Source organism: Syzygium oleosum, unplaced genomic scaffold, assembly GCF_021117445.2.
Source record: "Syzygium oleosum isolate NSW1041296 unplaced genomic scaffold, Sole_v2.1 Sole_v2.29, whole genome shotgun sequence".
NCBI lineage: Eukaryota > Viridiplantae > Streptophyta > Magnoliopsida > Myrtales > Myrtaceae > Syzygium > Syzygium oleosum.
In genome coordinates this window covers 2,715,339-2,731,254 of record NW_026607513.1, presented here as the reverse complement: position 1 = coordinate 2,731,254, position 15,916 = coordinate 2,715,339, and the positions used below count along the sequence as shown (strand labels likewise).

The following is a 15,916-nucleotide window of genomic DNA, read 5'->3' as shown; positions in this document are numbered from 1 at the left end:
CCGTTAAAAAAATGGCCCAAGAGTCGGTTTTGGTGTGTTCTGCTTAGTCTTATCGAGGCCCTCTTGTCTTTGTCTAAAAAGCACGTTATAATTGAGGTTGAAGCTCGGATTTCAGAGTGACGTTTGCATCTCTTAGCTAGTGAATTTCATCGTGAACTTTGTCTCGTTACTGGGAACGATCAGTACATATCTTTGGTGGGTCTTGCACAATAATAAGGTGTGTTGTTAATAAAGAAAGGGTATGAGATATTGTGTCTCAATCGCCTTTCCCCCACCACACACATCTTCTGGTGTGCCTCTAAGAACATTTTCAAGTACATATGATGAAAAAAAAAATGATTCATTGAAGAGTCGTGCAAAGTTGGCAGGGTAAATAACCTATCTTAATAACCTATCTTTAGCTCGACGGCCTAAAAAGCAAATCATACATTAATCAATGACAGGGTGAACTTTGGAATATTACAATGCAAATGACATATAGGCTCAACTTTAGTATTGGCTTTCATGATGCACTAACTTTTAAAAAAAATAAGCAACTCTTGTCTAAAATTTTCAATGATGTGAATCACATAACTAATCATAGAACAAAGATCAGTTAAGATTACTCGAGCACTGACTACCTTTCTTATGGCTGACCAAGAGCAGTCTGGAGCCGTGCATTACCGCACAGCAATTAAACCTGTTAGAGATGTGCAAACCGTCCCATTCTCACGCTTAAGATGAGATGTTTGAAGAGTCGAATCCTTGTGTGAGTGATTATTTAGAGGAATTCGAGGAATACAACAAGTGATATGGAAAAATATAGGTAGGTGTCTAATACACAATCCTAGATGACTTATATGAATATCCAACGAGACAAGAATATATGCCGGGTAAATTTGTATTCAACTTCTAGTAGAGAGCTGTAATGGCGCTGGCGTTTTTGGTTATTCTTTCTGTCACCAAACAGTCGCGATTCAGACCATGATTCAGACAAAAAAAAAAACAGCCATGATAATCTCGTTCCTTAATGTCATCTTCTCTTTCTGTTTAATCGTTTAGTGCTTCCATTGTTTCTGATGCTGAAGGAACCGGAAGTTTGATTTTCTGCAGCGGACTGAGGTATTGCATCACACGTTCGCATCACTCATGTGAGTTCGAGCTTTCATTACAAAGACAATGACACTAAAGTTCTGTCAGAGTAATAATTACTTTGTCCGACAACAAGGGGAGTTTCTTTCCCTTCTCTCTCTCTAGTTTCTACATCACTCCAGCCCCAAGTCAACCGAAGAGCCAGCTATTTCCACGTTCGTCCCAACCACACCGGGAAACCCTAGTCTCACGCGAAGAGATAACGAGAGTGCAAAACGACGATTAATTACAGAATTACCTCCAAGATTACGGGATTGATACTCTTTTTTTGGGGGCTTATTAGACCGTGATATTTGAAAGTTTTGGATACAAGTGATGTCGAAAACACATACTTTCCTTTTATAGATTCCGACATGATCGTCTTTCCTTTTCCTTGGAATTTCCTCTTGCTGAAGAACTGTAAAAAGAAGATGAAGATGCATAGAAATTTATTCTTCCAGATACCGACTCCTATTGAACATTAGGAGCTAGGCACAGAGATATAACTTGAGGGAGATAAAATAACAAAGGCTAGACATTTTGTTTATGAAACTTAACTGCTATTTGATCCAGGACAGGACTAACAGTGCTAAAAGAGACAACATGATGACCTCAAACCTCACAAAAGAAAAGGAGTCATAACATGAGAGTTTGGTTGTCATCGACCTAAAAGAGGCAATCCCTTGATGGAATTTGCTTAGTTCGCTTATTATGTACATGATTGTCTCGCAATCACACTGCAATCAGCTGACTTTTTGCTTCAATCCTGATCTCCTCTTTCATCTTCCTAATGAATTCCTCAAACTTTTTGTTCAACTCCTCTGTACTCATCATCTCTTCACTCCCTGTAGCAGCTGCTAGTGGTTCTGTTTCTTTCCACAAGTAGCCACATTCTTCTGGTTCTTCTTCTTCTTTTTTGCTGAGTCTGTCATCGTCTTCCATGACGCAAATTTCATTTCCTTCTGCTTCTTCTACTCCTGTATTAGCAAATTCAGTTTGTTGTAACATTTGCTCGTCTTGTTGCTCTGCTTCATCTTCTTCCTCTTTATCTTTTCCTTGAGCTTGAAGTTTCTCCTCCTCTTCTTCTTCAGCTGCAAGAAACAGATTGTTTTCCTGGTATTTTTTATCCCCAATAGTAGCAGCATTCACAGCAGTCACAGCTTCAACTTCAGATGATTCAGAAGCTGAAACTTTGATCGCATCCTCAGGTGACTCATCAAAAGCCGACCTGTCTTGTTTCTTGAACAATTCATCATCACCATCAAGATCAGACACAGATGGTGAAGAGCTGCTAAAACTGGAGGAGCTCCTGGCAAGAAAAACTAAGATCCCATTGCAAACAAGGAACATGAACTTTCTCTCGAGGGGGCGAGTGAAATTTGAAAAGAGCATCGTGGAGAAGCAGATGTTGAAGGAGTGAGGGAAGAGAGTGTATCCTGAGGAATAACACACAACGAAAGACAGTAGAGAGATTGAGATGACAAATGTCACAACTCTTTTGAGGAAGTGGTTGTTCTTGTGAACATGCTGGACTTTCATCACGATGTCATTTTGATCCATCTTTTGCTTGAATGTTTCGTTATTGGGTGCAAAGCTCAAAAGGCAAGCTGTGTTTGTGGAAGTGAATGATGCAATTCTCTTTTGCTTTGTGGGTTTTGGCTCGACATAGAATCATGCTACCCCTTTATCTCCTCTTATAGAAGTCCTAAAGTGCTGGGGAGCAACATGTAAAATGACAAGTACACCCTTTGGTAATTGCATTTTCATACCTTTTTGTTATTGAAAAGTGTGAAGACTAATCATCTCTCAGTAGCCAACCTTTTCGAATATTATTGAAGAAGTTCCACATCCAAATACAGGATCTTAGATTCGAGCTATAATCAACTATTGTCATACAATGAACCTGCCACTGCAGCTCCACCACAGTGCAAGCGCCTACATTTGAGCTATATCTTCTTGAATTGTCGGATGTGAATATGCAATCAACTTTATAAAAAACAGATGGTACGGACTTAAAAGTCAGTTGGAGGCACTCCCCCATGAAGAGTATAGATCTTTTTATTCCAATTTTGATAAGAAAAAAAAGAAGTAGCTGCTTTGAAGTTTCTAGCAAACCTACAAGAAAAATTGCTTGCCCAAAATGGTAAAGATAAATGGAGGCTCCCTCTTTACCTAATCACGCAGGTCAAGCATTATTTATGTATAGGTGTCTGTGCTCGATGTATGTAGAATATAATTTATTATGTGCAGAATCTATACAACAACATGACTACATAAAGAAAGCTAAAAGCATCATGTGTCCCTTGAAGGAATTAAATCTTCTGCCTATACATGTCATGTAGTCCACATCATCAACATCCTTAACCTAAAACCCCAAGAAAGCATCCAAAAGCAGATCTTGTAATGATTCTTTCTGCTGATCTAAAATGATGGGATTTGCTTCTGTCCTTGGAACATGGCAAAAATACATACGGATATAACATGCCAAAATTATTAGCATTGTTATCTTCCTCTTGCCTCTTTCTTTGTCATTTTGCTACATTGAACAAAGGCATGGCACGACCTGCAGATGATATTTCTCCTGGAATTATGGTCCTTGTCCGTTCAAGACTCTTCTATTCCTATCAATGACATAGAAAAAATGGAATGTCTCAGGAATTCAACTGTTACTGAATTTTCAGAAGCCTCAGGAAATTGTAAAGCTCTGCGGCATTGATATGGTCATTAGCAGTTTTCTCTTGCATGTATGAATCTTGAACAGCTTTCATGAATCTTTTTGGCATATTGCGGTACAGCGGTACATCCGAGATAAGTTTTTTGCTTGGCAAATTAAATCCACGATCTAATCAAATGTAGCTCTTCCATGTCGGGACATGGGATTCGCAATAACTACTCCGCGGTGTGGTCTCACGAACTCTTCGAGTAAAAATTGCAACTAAGATGTTACTGTTTTTTAATTGCAAATCTCTAAGTCGTTCTCCCACTGAATCATTAATCTTAAAAATATAATAGGAATCAGAAACTGTGCTTGGGAGCTTGAACTTAAAAAGGTACAATTAGATGGGTTTCACCTTCATATATATCACATTTTTAATAGCGTTCAGATATAGAATTAAGATTAATTGTTTGACAAAACTATGTTACAGCTGGAGCAGTCTAACATATTAGGAAAAAAAATATTAAGTTTGAAGAAAACATTATCTTTAACAGTGGGAAAGAGAGCATAAAACAGGCAAGATTTCTAACTTCATCAGAATCAGACGTTTCTACATTTTTACAGCAATTTCAAAATCCTTCTAATTAATTTACTATTTTTTTTAGTTACGAAGCTCGATTCCACTTCTAGTGTATTCTTGATGTCACATCATCACAAATTCGCAATCCACAGCTGCTCCAAAAGCCCAACTAGATGCAAATTGGGAGTCAAAACCTTCTTGAAACATCAAAACGGCAAGGGTTAGGTGAATAAGAATTTGAACTTTCTTTAAGCAGCTTTCAGATTCATTCAGCCTTGATAACCACTTAGTAAGGGAACGAAGGGCTGGTACTAATATTATTACTTCTTTTAGCAGGTTTTTTTTTATAAGCAAGTAATTAGTTATACATGCAAATCCCTTAACTTCATTTCTTGTTTGAGCAGTTAATAAATAAACATCGAGAAGACTTCAAGGTATCTTCATGAAATGAAAGAGCTTCTATTATTTCCAAGAGATTGATGGTGTTGTCTACAGTTGATTCCAATAATGGATACAGAAAATGACAATATGTACCCATGTTGCCAAAATACAATAGAACAAGTACTAATATAATTGCTGAAGGCTTGCTAAGTCTATACTTTGAGCACTTGGGCCTGACCTTTGTGGTTGGATTTACAGTCATAATACATATAAGAGTCACTTAATTACAGCAGTTCAGTCAAATCTCATAACACCGACCTTTAAAGTGCCATTATGTCTGATTAATATGGTCCCTAAATATTCTGCCTTGGTCCAAATCTATGTTTCTAGCAGATAGAGTATATATAATTAATTTCATCTTTATTCTGAGCATTAGATCAATTACGATAGGTGAGACCATAGATTTGGAAAGTCCCTCTTTGCACTTTACATACTCTTTGTTCTCATCAAGCGTAACAATGAAACTCTGCCTGAGTGGTACTCCCTCAGAAACATCTCAGAGTCTACTTTCTGCTCCTCAGGCCCCTCTTCTCTTTTGCGATGGTGATGCATCTTGAATTCAGGTGGTCTTGTCTACAGAGGCAAATTCATGTCAGATAGCATCTGATCTCCAGAGCCATCACCTTCATTTAGACACCCCTGAACACAAAAATCTACTAAACAGTTTTGCAAACTCCAACAGAGTAACTAATCGAGTGGGATCTTGGACAAAATGCACAAGATTGGCATTTTAATCAGTTGGATGAGTTGTGATTAGGGGTGAGATGCCAAGAGCCTACTCACGTTCGACCTTGTAGACAACTTTTAAGGAACTTTTGAGGTCTATCTAGCATCATTGAACATTGAGACGGTTATGCATCTTGGTGTTCTATGGTTCTGTTGACTGAAGCTCCCATAAGTAGTAATTTTGCCTATTTCAATGGTTTTTCTTCCTACAGAAGTGGTGATTTCCCTGTGTTTCCTGGGTTACGTTTAATTACTATGAACATAAAAACAATTACAACCACAAATGTGAAGAATTTAGCAAGGATTTGTACGAGACATTAGAGAAGCAATGATGGCTAAAGGAGGCAGAGGAGGATTGGATATTTAGCCATGATATGGACAACGGCTTAATCCTGTTATAGTTACCTTCATGTACTTGTTTTGATCATTAAGATTAAATGTCGGTTCATGCACGTACTCTCACATGAAAGTGCAGTGACAGAACTAATGGCGATAATCCATCTCCATTGCTTCAAAAAACGGCAAGATGACACGCGATTTCTGTGGGCATTGCAACATGCATAATCACACATCTAAAGCCTGCAAAAAATCAAACATATCACCATATTTTTGTCTAGGATAATATCGGACAAGTGATGTGTTTGAAGAAGAGGCCTCTTGTCTATTGATTTGCAGAAATAACTTTCAATGTCATAATGCAGATCTTTAAGAAGACGGTAGAGTTTATAAGTTTATGATCACGGATGAGTATGAAAATGGCTTCAGAAGCACTTATCTGTGAAAATGTTCATTGAACTGCAACAATCAATAGAACTTGTCCAGAATCTTAGAGAGTAAGCTAAGCCCCTAGAGCAAGCATGGATTTTTCTGGGGATTTGAAGAAACGGGAAATCATAATCTTTGATTCAGGAAGCCTGGATGTAGTGTCTCGACAAGTAAGAACTAGAGATAAAGAACAGTTCAACTATCTCCCATGTTTAGACAAAACTAACATAAGAGGTTTAGCCATACTTCATGAATTACATTCTAAAAAAGCATAGTAACCTGCACACTTCCGAGGAAACGATAAAAGGGAAAATTTAAAGGAAAGAGGCTACTCGGGGAGAATGTCCACCAGCTGATGATAGAACTTGCAGCAACACGGAAGATCTTGCACCAACCTTGAATCAGATAATTAGGTTGGAAATTGAAGGATGTCCAATGCGCCTTTTTTCTTCTGTTTGGATCAAAATATGAAGTGTTCATTAACCCATTTTGGCATCATTCAAAGTCTATTTCCCTCTTCGCAGATGCCCAGACAACTAGTGTGTTGCTATATGAGTTTTATTGGAGGCTTCAGACAGATTTGTGCACCACCCTTAACATGGATGTGTACTGTGAAGGACTCAATCAAACCATTTACAAATTGAGCCAACCTACCGTGTATTTAACCCTCTCAAAATCCAAACCAAACTATCTGTAGTTGGATACGTTCTAATATGCCAAGCATACAGAACGCAGTTACAAAATTCTGTTCATCTGATGACATTATAGACATCATCCATGAGATAAGCAAAACCAACCAGTAATGCGCATCATTATATATTGTGAGCAAAACTTGCTAATATTCTACTATTCCGAGAACCATGGTTCATGTGTTAAAGACATAAAATCAAAGAGCAACATGAAAAGACATTTGAGAATCTATCTTCCGGAAAATTGAGACTTCGGATTAAATTAATATGCATATTCATAAGAGAATTCATTGACCCCAACCATGGTAGCCACCACCTGGTATACAATGAAGATGCTGCCTCCTAAGATCATCAGGATCAGAATTGCGGAAATCGGGTTCTTGAGCAGCTCCAAGATGGGCTGAAATATAGTGTAGATAGCGCCTGTACTCACAGTGAGGGCATAGAGTGCATATCTCCTGACATTCTCCCAGAACTCCTCCGCAAGTGGCCCTTCAGGACCAAAGGCCAAAGCCTTGTTGTGGTGGTCCTCAAACCCCATGAGGACCAGCACAATCCCAAGTAAAACAGCACCTAAAACCACCTTTCTCGACCACCCATCTGGTGAAACATGAGGAGAGTGCTGATTTTGGGTCTTCTGGATGGCTCTTGTGGGTCTTGAAATGGAATTGCATTTGGAAGATGATGGTGATGATGATGAAGAAGGAGATGGTGAAGAGCGGTGCTTACTGCATGATGTGATGATTCTTGAGGGGATGAAAGTGGTGGCATTGGATCTTGGGTTGGAGAGCTTGGTGCTTCTTGGAAGAAGGAACTGAGATTGCAGAACCAGTGACTTCATTTCCGATAGAGTCACTGTTTCTTTTAGCTCATATATATGGGTGGTGGCATTTTTTGGTGCGCCTTATCAACGGAAAGAGAGGATAATGATGACAAACTGATAGTTGCTCGGGCTAGATCAAGATTCGATATGGGGATGGGCTTGCATTGGGAATTTACTCGTTATAACTGGGCGGGCCTCAAGACCTTCTAAATTATTTTGAGAAAAAGTCACAAAAAATCCTAAATTATATTCACCGTGACATATTTATCCTGAACTTTTTTATGACATCAAAAATCTCAAACTATGTTCATTGTGATACATTTACCCTAAATATTTTATTATGATATAAAAGGCCCCAAACTTTTACTTATATGATACATTCACCCCATCAAAGTTCCATCAGATAATTTTTCAGCCAAAACATTATTGTTTTTATTTCACTTAAGTCATGTGGATATCATGTCAATATTGTTTGCTTTCTGATGTCCATGCAGGCAGATTTTCATCAGTTCTCATTGACAAAACTTTGACAGAGAGTAAATATAGTATATAGGTACATGTTTGGGTTTTTTTGTATCACAGAAAAAAAAAAATATTTAGGGTAAATATACCATTGTGAGAATAGTTTTGGATTTTGGCTTGCTTTTGCCCAACTATTTAATGAAATTTTATTTTTCCTTGTTGTAAAGTTTTGTTGTTGTATCACAAAAAAAAAATTATACTTATGGAGGAAAAATTGAATTTCGTTCTAAAATTGCCGTCAGAGATAACTTGGGGGACTAAATAATAACGGAAAAAGTGTCGAAAAAGTCATAAACTTATTACGTTGATGCTAATTTAGTCTTAAACCTTTTAATAGTATCAATTTAATCAGAAACCTTTTGACTTAAAGCCAATTCAGTCCTTCCGGCTAATTTTGGCCGGATGTTGCTAACATGAACACCAGTCGGCCTATGTTGTACTGCCGACACTGATATGGATAACTTTAATAATATTTTTTCAATTTTTTCAATTTTTTTCTTTCTTTTTTTCCTTTCTTTTTTTTTCTCTCTTTTTTTTTTCTTCTGGTGACCGGCACGGCCATGGCCGACGAGGGCTGATAAGGTCGCGACCTTGCAGTCTCTAACGAGGGCTTAAGCCTTGCTAGTGGCTAGGCGAGACACGACCTCATCTAATCCTCACTGGATCTAGCGAGGTCAAGCCTCAACCCTCGCCAGCCTAGCATGAGGCCGACCTTGCTAGCCCTCTCCTCCAGCCAGTTGCCGAGGTCCAACGACCAGTTGGCGGAAGAAGGAAAGGAAGGAAAAAAAAAAGGAAATAGAAATAAAAATAAATAAAAATTCGAAAAAATATTAAAACATTATTAAAAGTTGTCCACGTTAGTGCCAGCCGTGCCACATAGGCCGACTGGCGTCCACGTCAGCAATATCCGACCAGCCGGCCAAAATTAGCCGGAATGACTAAATTGGCTTTAAGTTAAAAGGTTTATGACTAAATTGGCACTATTAAAAGGTTTAAGACTAAATCAACACCAATGCAATAGGTTTATTACTTTTTTTACACTTTTCCGAAATAGTATAGGAACCAAAATTAAATTTGAGATACTGCTAAATGGAAGGATCTTATCAATGTACATGAATGAGAAATCATAGATCGAATTGCCAAATTGAAAAAAAAAAAAAAAGATTCGGTCATATAGTTTTGTATCATATAAGTTCACTTGTTGGAGATAAGCAGCCCCTAAGGTCCGCTACAGGATAAACCACCGTCTCTTCAGCCTCCCGGCTAATTCTACTATAGAGGCCAACGATAGACAATAACTCTTCCCGAGCACAGTAGCTTACAACTTTCATCGCATTGTGCTCTCCGAAGAGCAACTTAATTTGGGGACGATTTTGTCATTTCCTCAAGATCTAATGATGTTCCAACGATTACGAGTCGACTAAAGTCACGACTCACAGAAATCCTTGCCCTGGAATTGGTTGTGCCATTGTGTCTCCGTAGGAACACTTTGCGGATAGCTTTGTCGGATTATATAGCATAGTTACGTAATGAATGGTGATCTTTCTTTTGTGGACTAATAATCGTTGATCTTAAGTACAATCCCATTGCTAACAAACAATCATAACGAATGGTGTTTTTTCTTTTGTGAACTAATAATCGTTGATCTTATGGTGAATGGACAGATTATAAAGTTGCTGGGTTTAGGATCCGACCATGCTACCATTACAACTCTAATCGAAGCCGGCAGTCTGATTATAAACGAATTCAAAGTGGAATATCGGTATTTCGTCGACCAATCCTTCCTAATTCACATCTTTGTTGAAAGAATTTCTTTTGTAATTCCTTACATGAGGATTCAGAAAATACCGGATCTCCGCCTTGGATTTGCAGGCTCGGCCTTTCAAACCAAGAGCGCTTAACTGTTTGGAAGCATCGAAATGCTGATCAAGTTGGTCCCTGGAAATATTGCTGGGATAGTCACTGCAAACTACGTAAGATCAAATCAAATTTTATCTATGCAGAAAAGCCCCTAAACTTACAAATGTTAAGGATTCAATCGCGTTTGCGCGCACATTATTTGCAGCTTTCTTCCACGGGGCCAAAGCACAATGAGATCGACTTTGAATTCCTGAGCAACATTTCCGGACAACCTTGCACCATCCACACAGACATATTCACTCAAGGAATCGGTAACAGAGAACAGCAGTTCTACCTGTGGTTCGACCCCGCGGCCAATTTCCACAACCACGTCATTCACTGGAACCCCACCGAAGTTGTGTTAAGTTTCAAGTCCCACGTAGCTCTCGCCAATCTCTTAATTTCGAGATAGATTTTTTTCTTGTAACTACTACAAAGGATGGAATTTTCTTGTTGTCGTCAAGCACGGCAAAAGAATGGATAATCAAGGCAAAAACTGTAAGTTCGAGTTGGATCGCGTTCGGAAAAGAGCGATTGATGTCTAATTGGTTCCATCCAGAATGGTTTTAACTTCATAAATTTTTCCATGACTACGTAACGACACAACAATCTCATATCGCGATTTCGTGTAGAGAGCGATGGTAAGTCGATAGCATACCCATCCGAGTGTTCAGGAACTACCAGAGCTAGGGAGTCGGGTACCCAAACCAGCAAGGCATGAGGGTGTACTCAAGCCTGTGGAACGAGGACGACTGGGCCACGAGGGGCAGGCTCGTGAAGACCGACTAGCGGAGGGCACCCTTCATGGCCCTGGTTCCGCAACTTCCACCCCGGTTCCGTAACTTCCAGGCTAGGGCCTGCAAGTGGTTTGGGCCCGCCAGCATCTGGCTGTGCGCGGCCAGGACGCCAGGACGGCTTTATGGTTCCTTTAGAGTTCAGACCGTTTACTTCAACTTCCAGGCCAGACTTTATTAGAAGGCAATTTGCATTTTAGGAGATGACCGTCTACTTCAAATCAATAGCGACTCCTTTATGGCTCCTTCAGAGTTCAGACCACTAACTAAGATGACCGGACTTGTTGTATAGACAATTTTTCTCTCCTCCTTTCATCCCCCCTTGGTCACCTTGCCCTCATTCACACTTCTTTTCACGTCTTTTCTCTGTGTAACAGAACAATCTTGTCAAATCCGGACATGAGACATTCATTAATGGTGTCACGCCTGAATCCAAAAACGACGTTCTATTAAAGAAATTACACGATATAACATGCTTAACATGTTTCTTAAATTTGAAAGAACTTTTCGCTGGTCTACGAAAGAGTTAATGCAGACGACGAACAAACAAAATGGTGATACGTTTGATCGCAGAGGAAAATCCTCCTGTAAAAGAGGAACCACATATGCTAAAAATGAGTAGTTACCAAAATTCAGGATTGAGTCAATATTTGAAGGATGAGGATGGATCATGTTTTTTGGGGATTTGTCAACACGCTCAAAACCTCGTCGACCACCTTTTTCAAAAGTAATCCTTCATCCCTGCCAATTGCCCAATAAATTTGAAGTAAGCTCTAAGCAGTATAAGAGGTTTCCTGTTATAGTATCAAATTAAGATTTTGGTGGGAATTTGATGAAAGTAAGTACCCATCGGCGAATTTTTTCGATTCCAATCCTTTGGAGGACCCAACCTCCTTAAGAGCTTGCTCCCACTTCCCATAGACAACTGCGTCGACCACTTTCTCATGTTTATTCATGTGCTTTCCGTAACGATGCGAGATCTCTTTCACATATGAGGGCTTCACTTTGTAGAAGATGGGCAATATCTTTTGCCCTTTTTTTTTCTTGCAATCAACCATTCGAGCAAGATCGTCGAGGCACCATTGAGAGGAAGCATAATTTACAGAGAGAATTGGAATTGATATTTTGCAGTGGCCGATGGCATTGTCAATCCCATGAACAAGATCTGCACCTATGAGGCACGGATCATCATCATTAAGCACTCTGATTCCTGCATCCACAAGGCTGCTGTAGAGGCAAGCAGCAAAGCCACGTCGAGTATCAGGGCCGTGAAAGGCCAAGAACACCTCTCCTCTTATCTTCTCCGAAAAGTAACCATACACTGTGATCCAACAAGAAAAACCAAAGGGATGATGATAAGATCAAGTAACCATACGAATCATACGAAAATTCAAAAGGACCGAGTAACTCTTAAGAGCCACAAAATCGCTTCGGTTCATAAACCATGCGAAGCTTGCATGCCTTCTCCATGTGAGAATTGAAGGGAGGCCAAAACTCTCAGATGAGAATACTTCCGAATGGTAGTCACTTGGCTCAAATGGAATTGGGAGATACCTGATCTTATTTGGTAATTGGACATCAACATGGGAAATATGGGGAGCCTCTCGATCCACATTGTCTTCAATTCGCTTGAAACCCTTTCGACCACAATTTTCGCCAGCTCTCCGTCATGCCTGCCCACATATTGATGTTTGAAACAAAGGTTAGGCGTAAGTTTGATTCCTCCCTTCTCCTAACTCAGCGACTCCAGATCAGTCATTCCTATCTAAGTATCACAGCGGTTCGGAATCAGATTTGTGATGGATATAGATCTGTAGATTCGAAATACACATATCCATAGAGACAGACAGACACACGTTCATACATACATACATACCCATTAGCAATGGTCTGTGATCTCCATCCTCTAATCAACCCTACAGCAGTCAGGGCTTTTGTCCATTTTTGCACTTCTTCGCTGTACCTGGCCTTATGTCCGGATAGATCGTGTGCAAAATCACCTCCTGGGCCCTTTAAATCTAGAGCATCCACTTTATAGAATACAGGAAAGACTGATTTGTCACCCGTACTGTGGCACTCCATAATCTCGGTGAGCTCGCGGAGGCACCATTTACTCTGCGCATAGTTTTCGGAGATGATGGGAATTGCGATCCTACAGCTCCTGATGGCCCCGAGAAGCTCCTGGCCTATCTGCTTTCCGACCCGGAGGGCCTTGTCGTCCCTGAACACGTGGAACCCAGCAGCTACCAGGCCATTGTAGAGGAAATCGGTGAAGCCAGTGCGAGTGTCCTCGCCTTTGAAGCTCAAAAACACGTCGTACCTCTGAGGGACCGTGCTTGTTTTCCGCCACAGGAAGCTGTAAGCGCACACGAACAGTAGTGGTAGAACAGATTGTGAGTCATACAGGAACAGGGTTGCTAGTATTTTTTTTTTATTTTGAAGCTCAAAAACACGTCGTACCTCTGAGCGACCGTGCTTGTTTTCCTCCACAGGGATCTGCAAACGCACACGAACAGTAGAGGTAGAACAGATTGTGCGTCATACAGGAACAGGGTTGCTAGTAGAACAGTTGGTAAGTAATACATTTTCTTCTTTGTTCGCGACTTCCCTTTTCTCTTTTCGGATCTAAGAATGTGTTATCTCGATGCTTTCTCTTATTCAAGACTAGATGCTTTCGAGATTCCAAGTCATTTGTTATGTTTACCTACGAATCCCAAGGGCCTCAACACGAAAAAGTTGACTTTTTTTTAATTTTGTCTTCTTGTCTCTATTCAAAGGGTGGACAGTATAATATCCTTGCACTATTTCTAATTTTAGTTTTCCCCGATCGCTCGGGAACACCACCTATAAAAGCAACGTTTGAAAGCAAAAATGAATTTGCATAAGATAATTTTTGTAATATGGTAGTAAAATCAAAATTATGTAATCGGCAACTGTCTAAATGTCTTAACAACAACTCGAGGGTTTTTTGAAATCGTCCGTGAGCAAGTTAGTACTTAATCAATGACACTAACAACTAACACGCCTTAGTAACAATCGCCAACTTTATCAGTAATGCTTCTGCTTCATTTTGTGTGATTGATTCTTCTTCTTAAGTGAGCAGACATCGAAATATGATATTCGGAGTAAATATTTGCAACTATTTCTAGAAATATCCTAATTTAGACTAAAACCCACATTTCCTAAGTTTTGTGTCCGAGCACGTGCTAATATTGCACATTTTGAACACCTAGAACAATAGGCCCAATCTTATCACACTATATGGAGTTGGTTATATGAATTTCACTACGTCATTGTTGTACCAATGTGCTTATCACGTTAAAATAGCTATCTTGTCTGAACTCCATGGGTGGTGACATCTCCATCGATTTTCCCTTTCTCTTTGGCAAAATAGATTGGAGATATCGAAAACATTCACTCTTTGGTAGTCCGTTTTTACCTGGTGTCTTTAATAAGCTTCTACTCTTTCGCATTTCATCGACTCAGCCAAAAAGTTTTTAATTCTAAAGTTGCTTTCCAAAATTTGAGTGTCGGGTTAACTCCCGCTAGGATTTTATCTGCCAGGCACCAAATCATCCGAGACACAAAAACATAGAGCAATAGTGAAAAACTTGTCGCTTGCCCAAAAAAGGGATAATGATACAAAAAGTCCCCAAACCAAAAGTTCGAGGACAACATTGAACAAATTGAAAGTACAAGGACCATATTAAACATTGGGTTAAAGTTCATGGACCACATTAAATAAATAAAAAATTTAGGGAACACATTGCATATTAAATAAAAGTTTTGGAACTGTTTGTATCATTTTTTTCCCCCAAGAAAATACCATATGTTCCGGACCCAGGAAAACTTTACGGTTGACCCGACCCCAGGGGTCAACATTAAAGTTTAAACCCCGCAGGAAAAGCCCAGGAAGAACCGCCCTCAGATAAGAATGTCTGCCTCTTTCACAGCACCTTCAATCCTCCCTCAGAAGCCGCTCTTTCCGGTGAATTCCTCTTTTTCCTTTGTTTTCCCTCAATTTCTTCATGCCCTTTTACAAATTATACTTCTTTGTATTGAGATTGAAGAATTGGGCGCTGTGCACTGTTCAGAATCTGAGTGCAAATAGGGGGTGTTGGGTCTATGGAGAAACGGGCAAAGAGTAGGAAACTTTGTGGTAAGAGCAGGTCCAAAGAAGATATCTTTTGGCAAGGAATGATGCAGAGAGGCTCTTCAGTCTGGAATTGATAGGTTAGCTGATGCTTTATCTGTTACTATAGGAGCTAGCGGTGTGTGGATTCCTTTGTTTCTTCTGCTGAAGTTCCTGATTCTGTCATTGTAATCTTGGGAAAAGTCTGCAAAAGTCCAAACCTTTGCATTAGTCACGTCCTAACCTTTTTTGGTGCCAATTCGATCTAGCTTTACTGGTGGTCCAATTTAGTCCTAAACCTTTTTGGTCGCTTGTTAAACCTTGCATCCCAAATTGGTCGGATTGATCCTACGCTTTTGTTTTGTCAATTTAGTCGCTTCGGTCAATTTTGACCGGAATTTGCTGACGTGGACGGCTGCCGGCCGGCGACCGGTCACCGGCGCCGACGTGGCGCTGACGTGGACAAATTAAATAATATTTTAATATTTTTTGAATTTTATTTTTTTCCTTTTTTTCTTTTTTTCCACTTTTTTTTGGCTTTCTCCTTCCTCTGGCCGGTCGCCGGTCCGGCGACCGGCCAGAGGCCAGTGGCCGGCGAGCTCGACCTCGCCGGCCACTGCGGAGGGCCGCCTCGCCCGGCGAGGCCGAGCCTTGCCTTGGTCGGGCGAGGCTCGACCTCGCCAGATCCGGCGAGGTCGGGCCTCCCCGACCATGGCGAGGCTCGAGCCCTCGCCGGAGGCCGCGGCGAGGGCGAGCCTCGCCATGGTCGGGGAGGCCCG

The 15,916-nt window shown here is 40.3% G+C and overlaps 2 protein-coding genes and 1 pseudogene across 2 annotated transcripts; all 3 read right to left on the bottom strand.

The window, feature by feature from the left end:
* Positions 1-1,531: 1,531 nt before the first annotated feature.
* On the bottom strand, positions 1,532-3,031 carry LOC115677854 (nuclear polyadenylated RNA-binding protein 3-like). The gene has a single exon (XM_030601088.2). The coding sequence runs from the start codon at positions 2,668-2,670 to the stop codon at positions 1,843-1,845; it is 828 nt and encodes a 275-aa protein (XP_030456948.2). The 5' UTR covers positions 2,671-3,031; the 3' UTR covers positions 1,532-1,842.
* A 4,025-nt stretch (positions 3,032-7,056) lies between these two features.
* LOC115677856 (uncharacterized) lies at positions 7,057-7,910 on the bottom strand. Its single transcript, XM_030601092.2, has one exon. It carries the CDS (start codon positions 7,806-7,808, stop codon positions 7,230-7,232), a length of 579 nt encoding a protein of 192 aa, XP_030456952.2. The 5' UTR covers positions 7,809-7,910; the 3' UTR covers positions 7,057-7,229.
* A 3,244-nt stretch (positions 7,911-11,154) lies between these two features.
* Positions 11,155-13,714, bottom strand: LOC115677761 (uncharacterized; annotated as a pseudogene).
* Between the last annotated feature and the right edge of the window lie 2,202 nt (positions 13,715-15,916).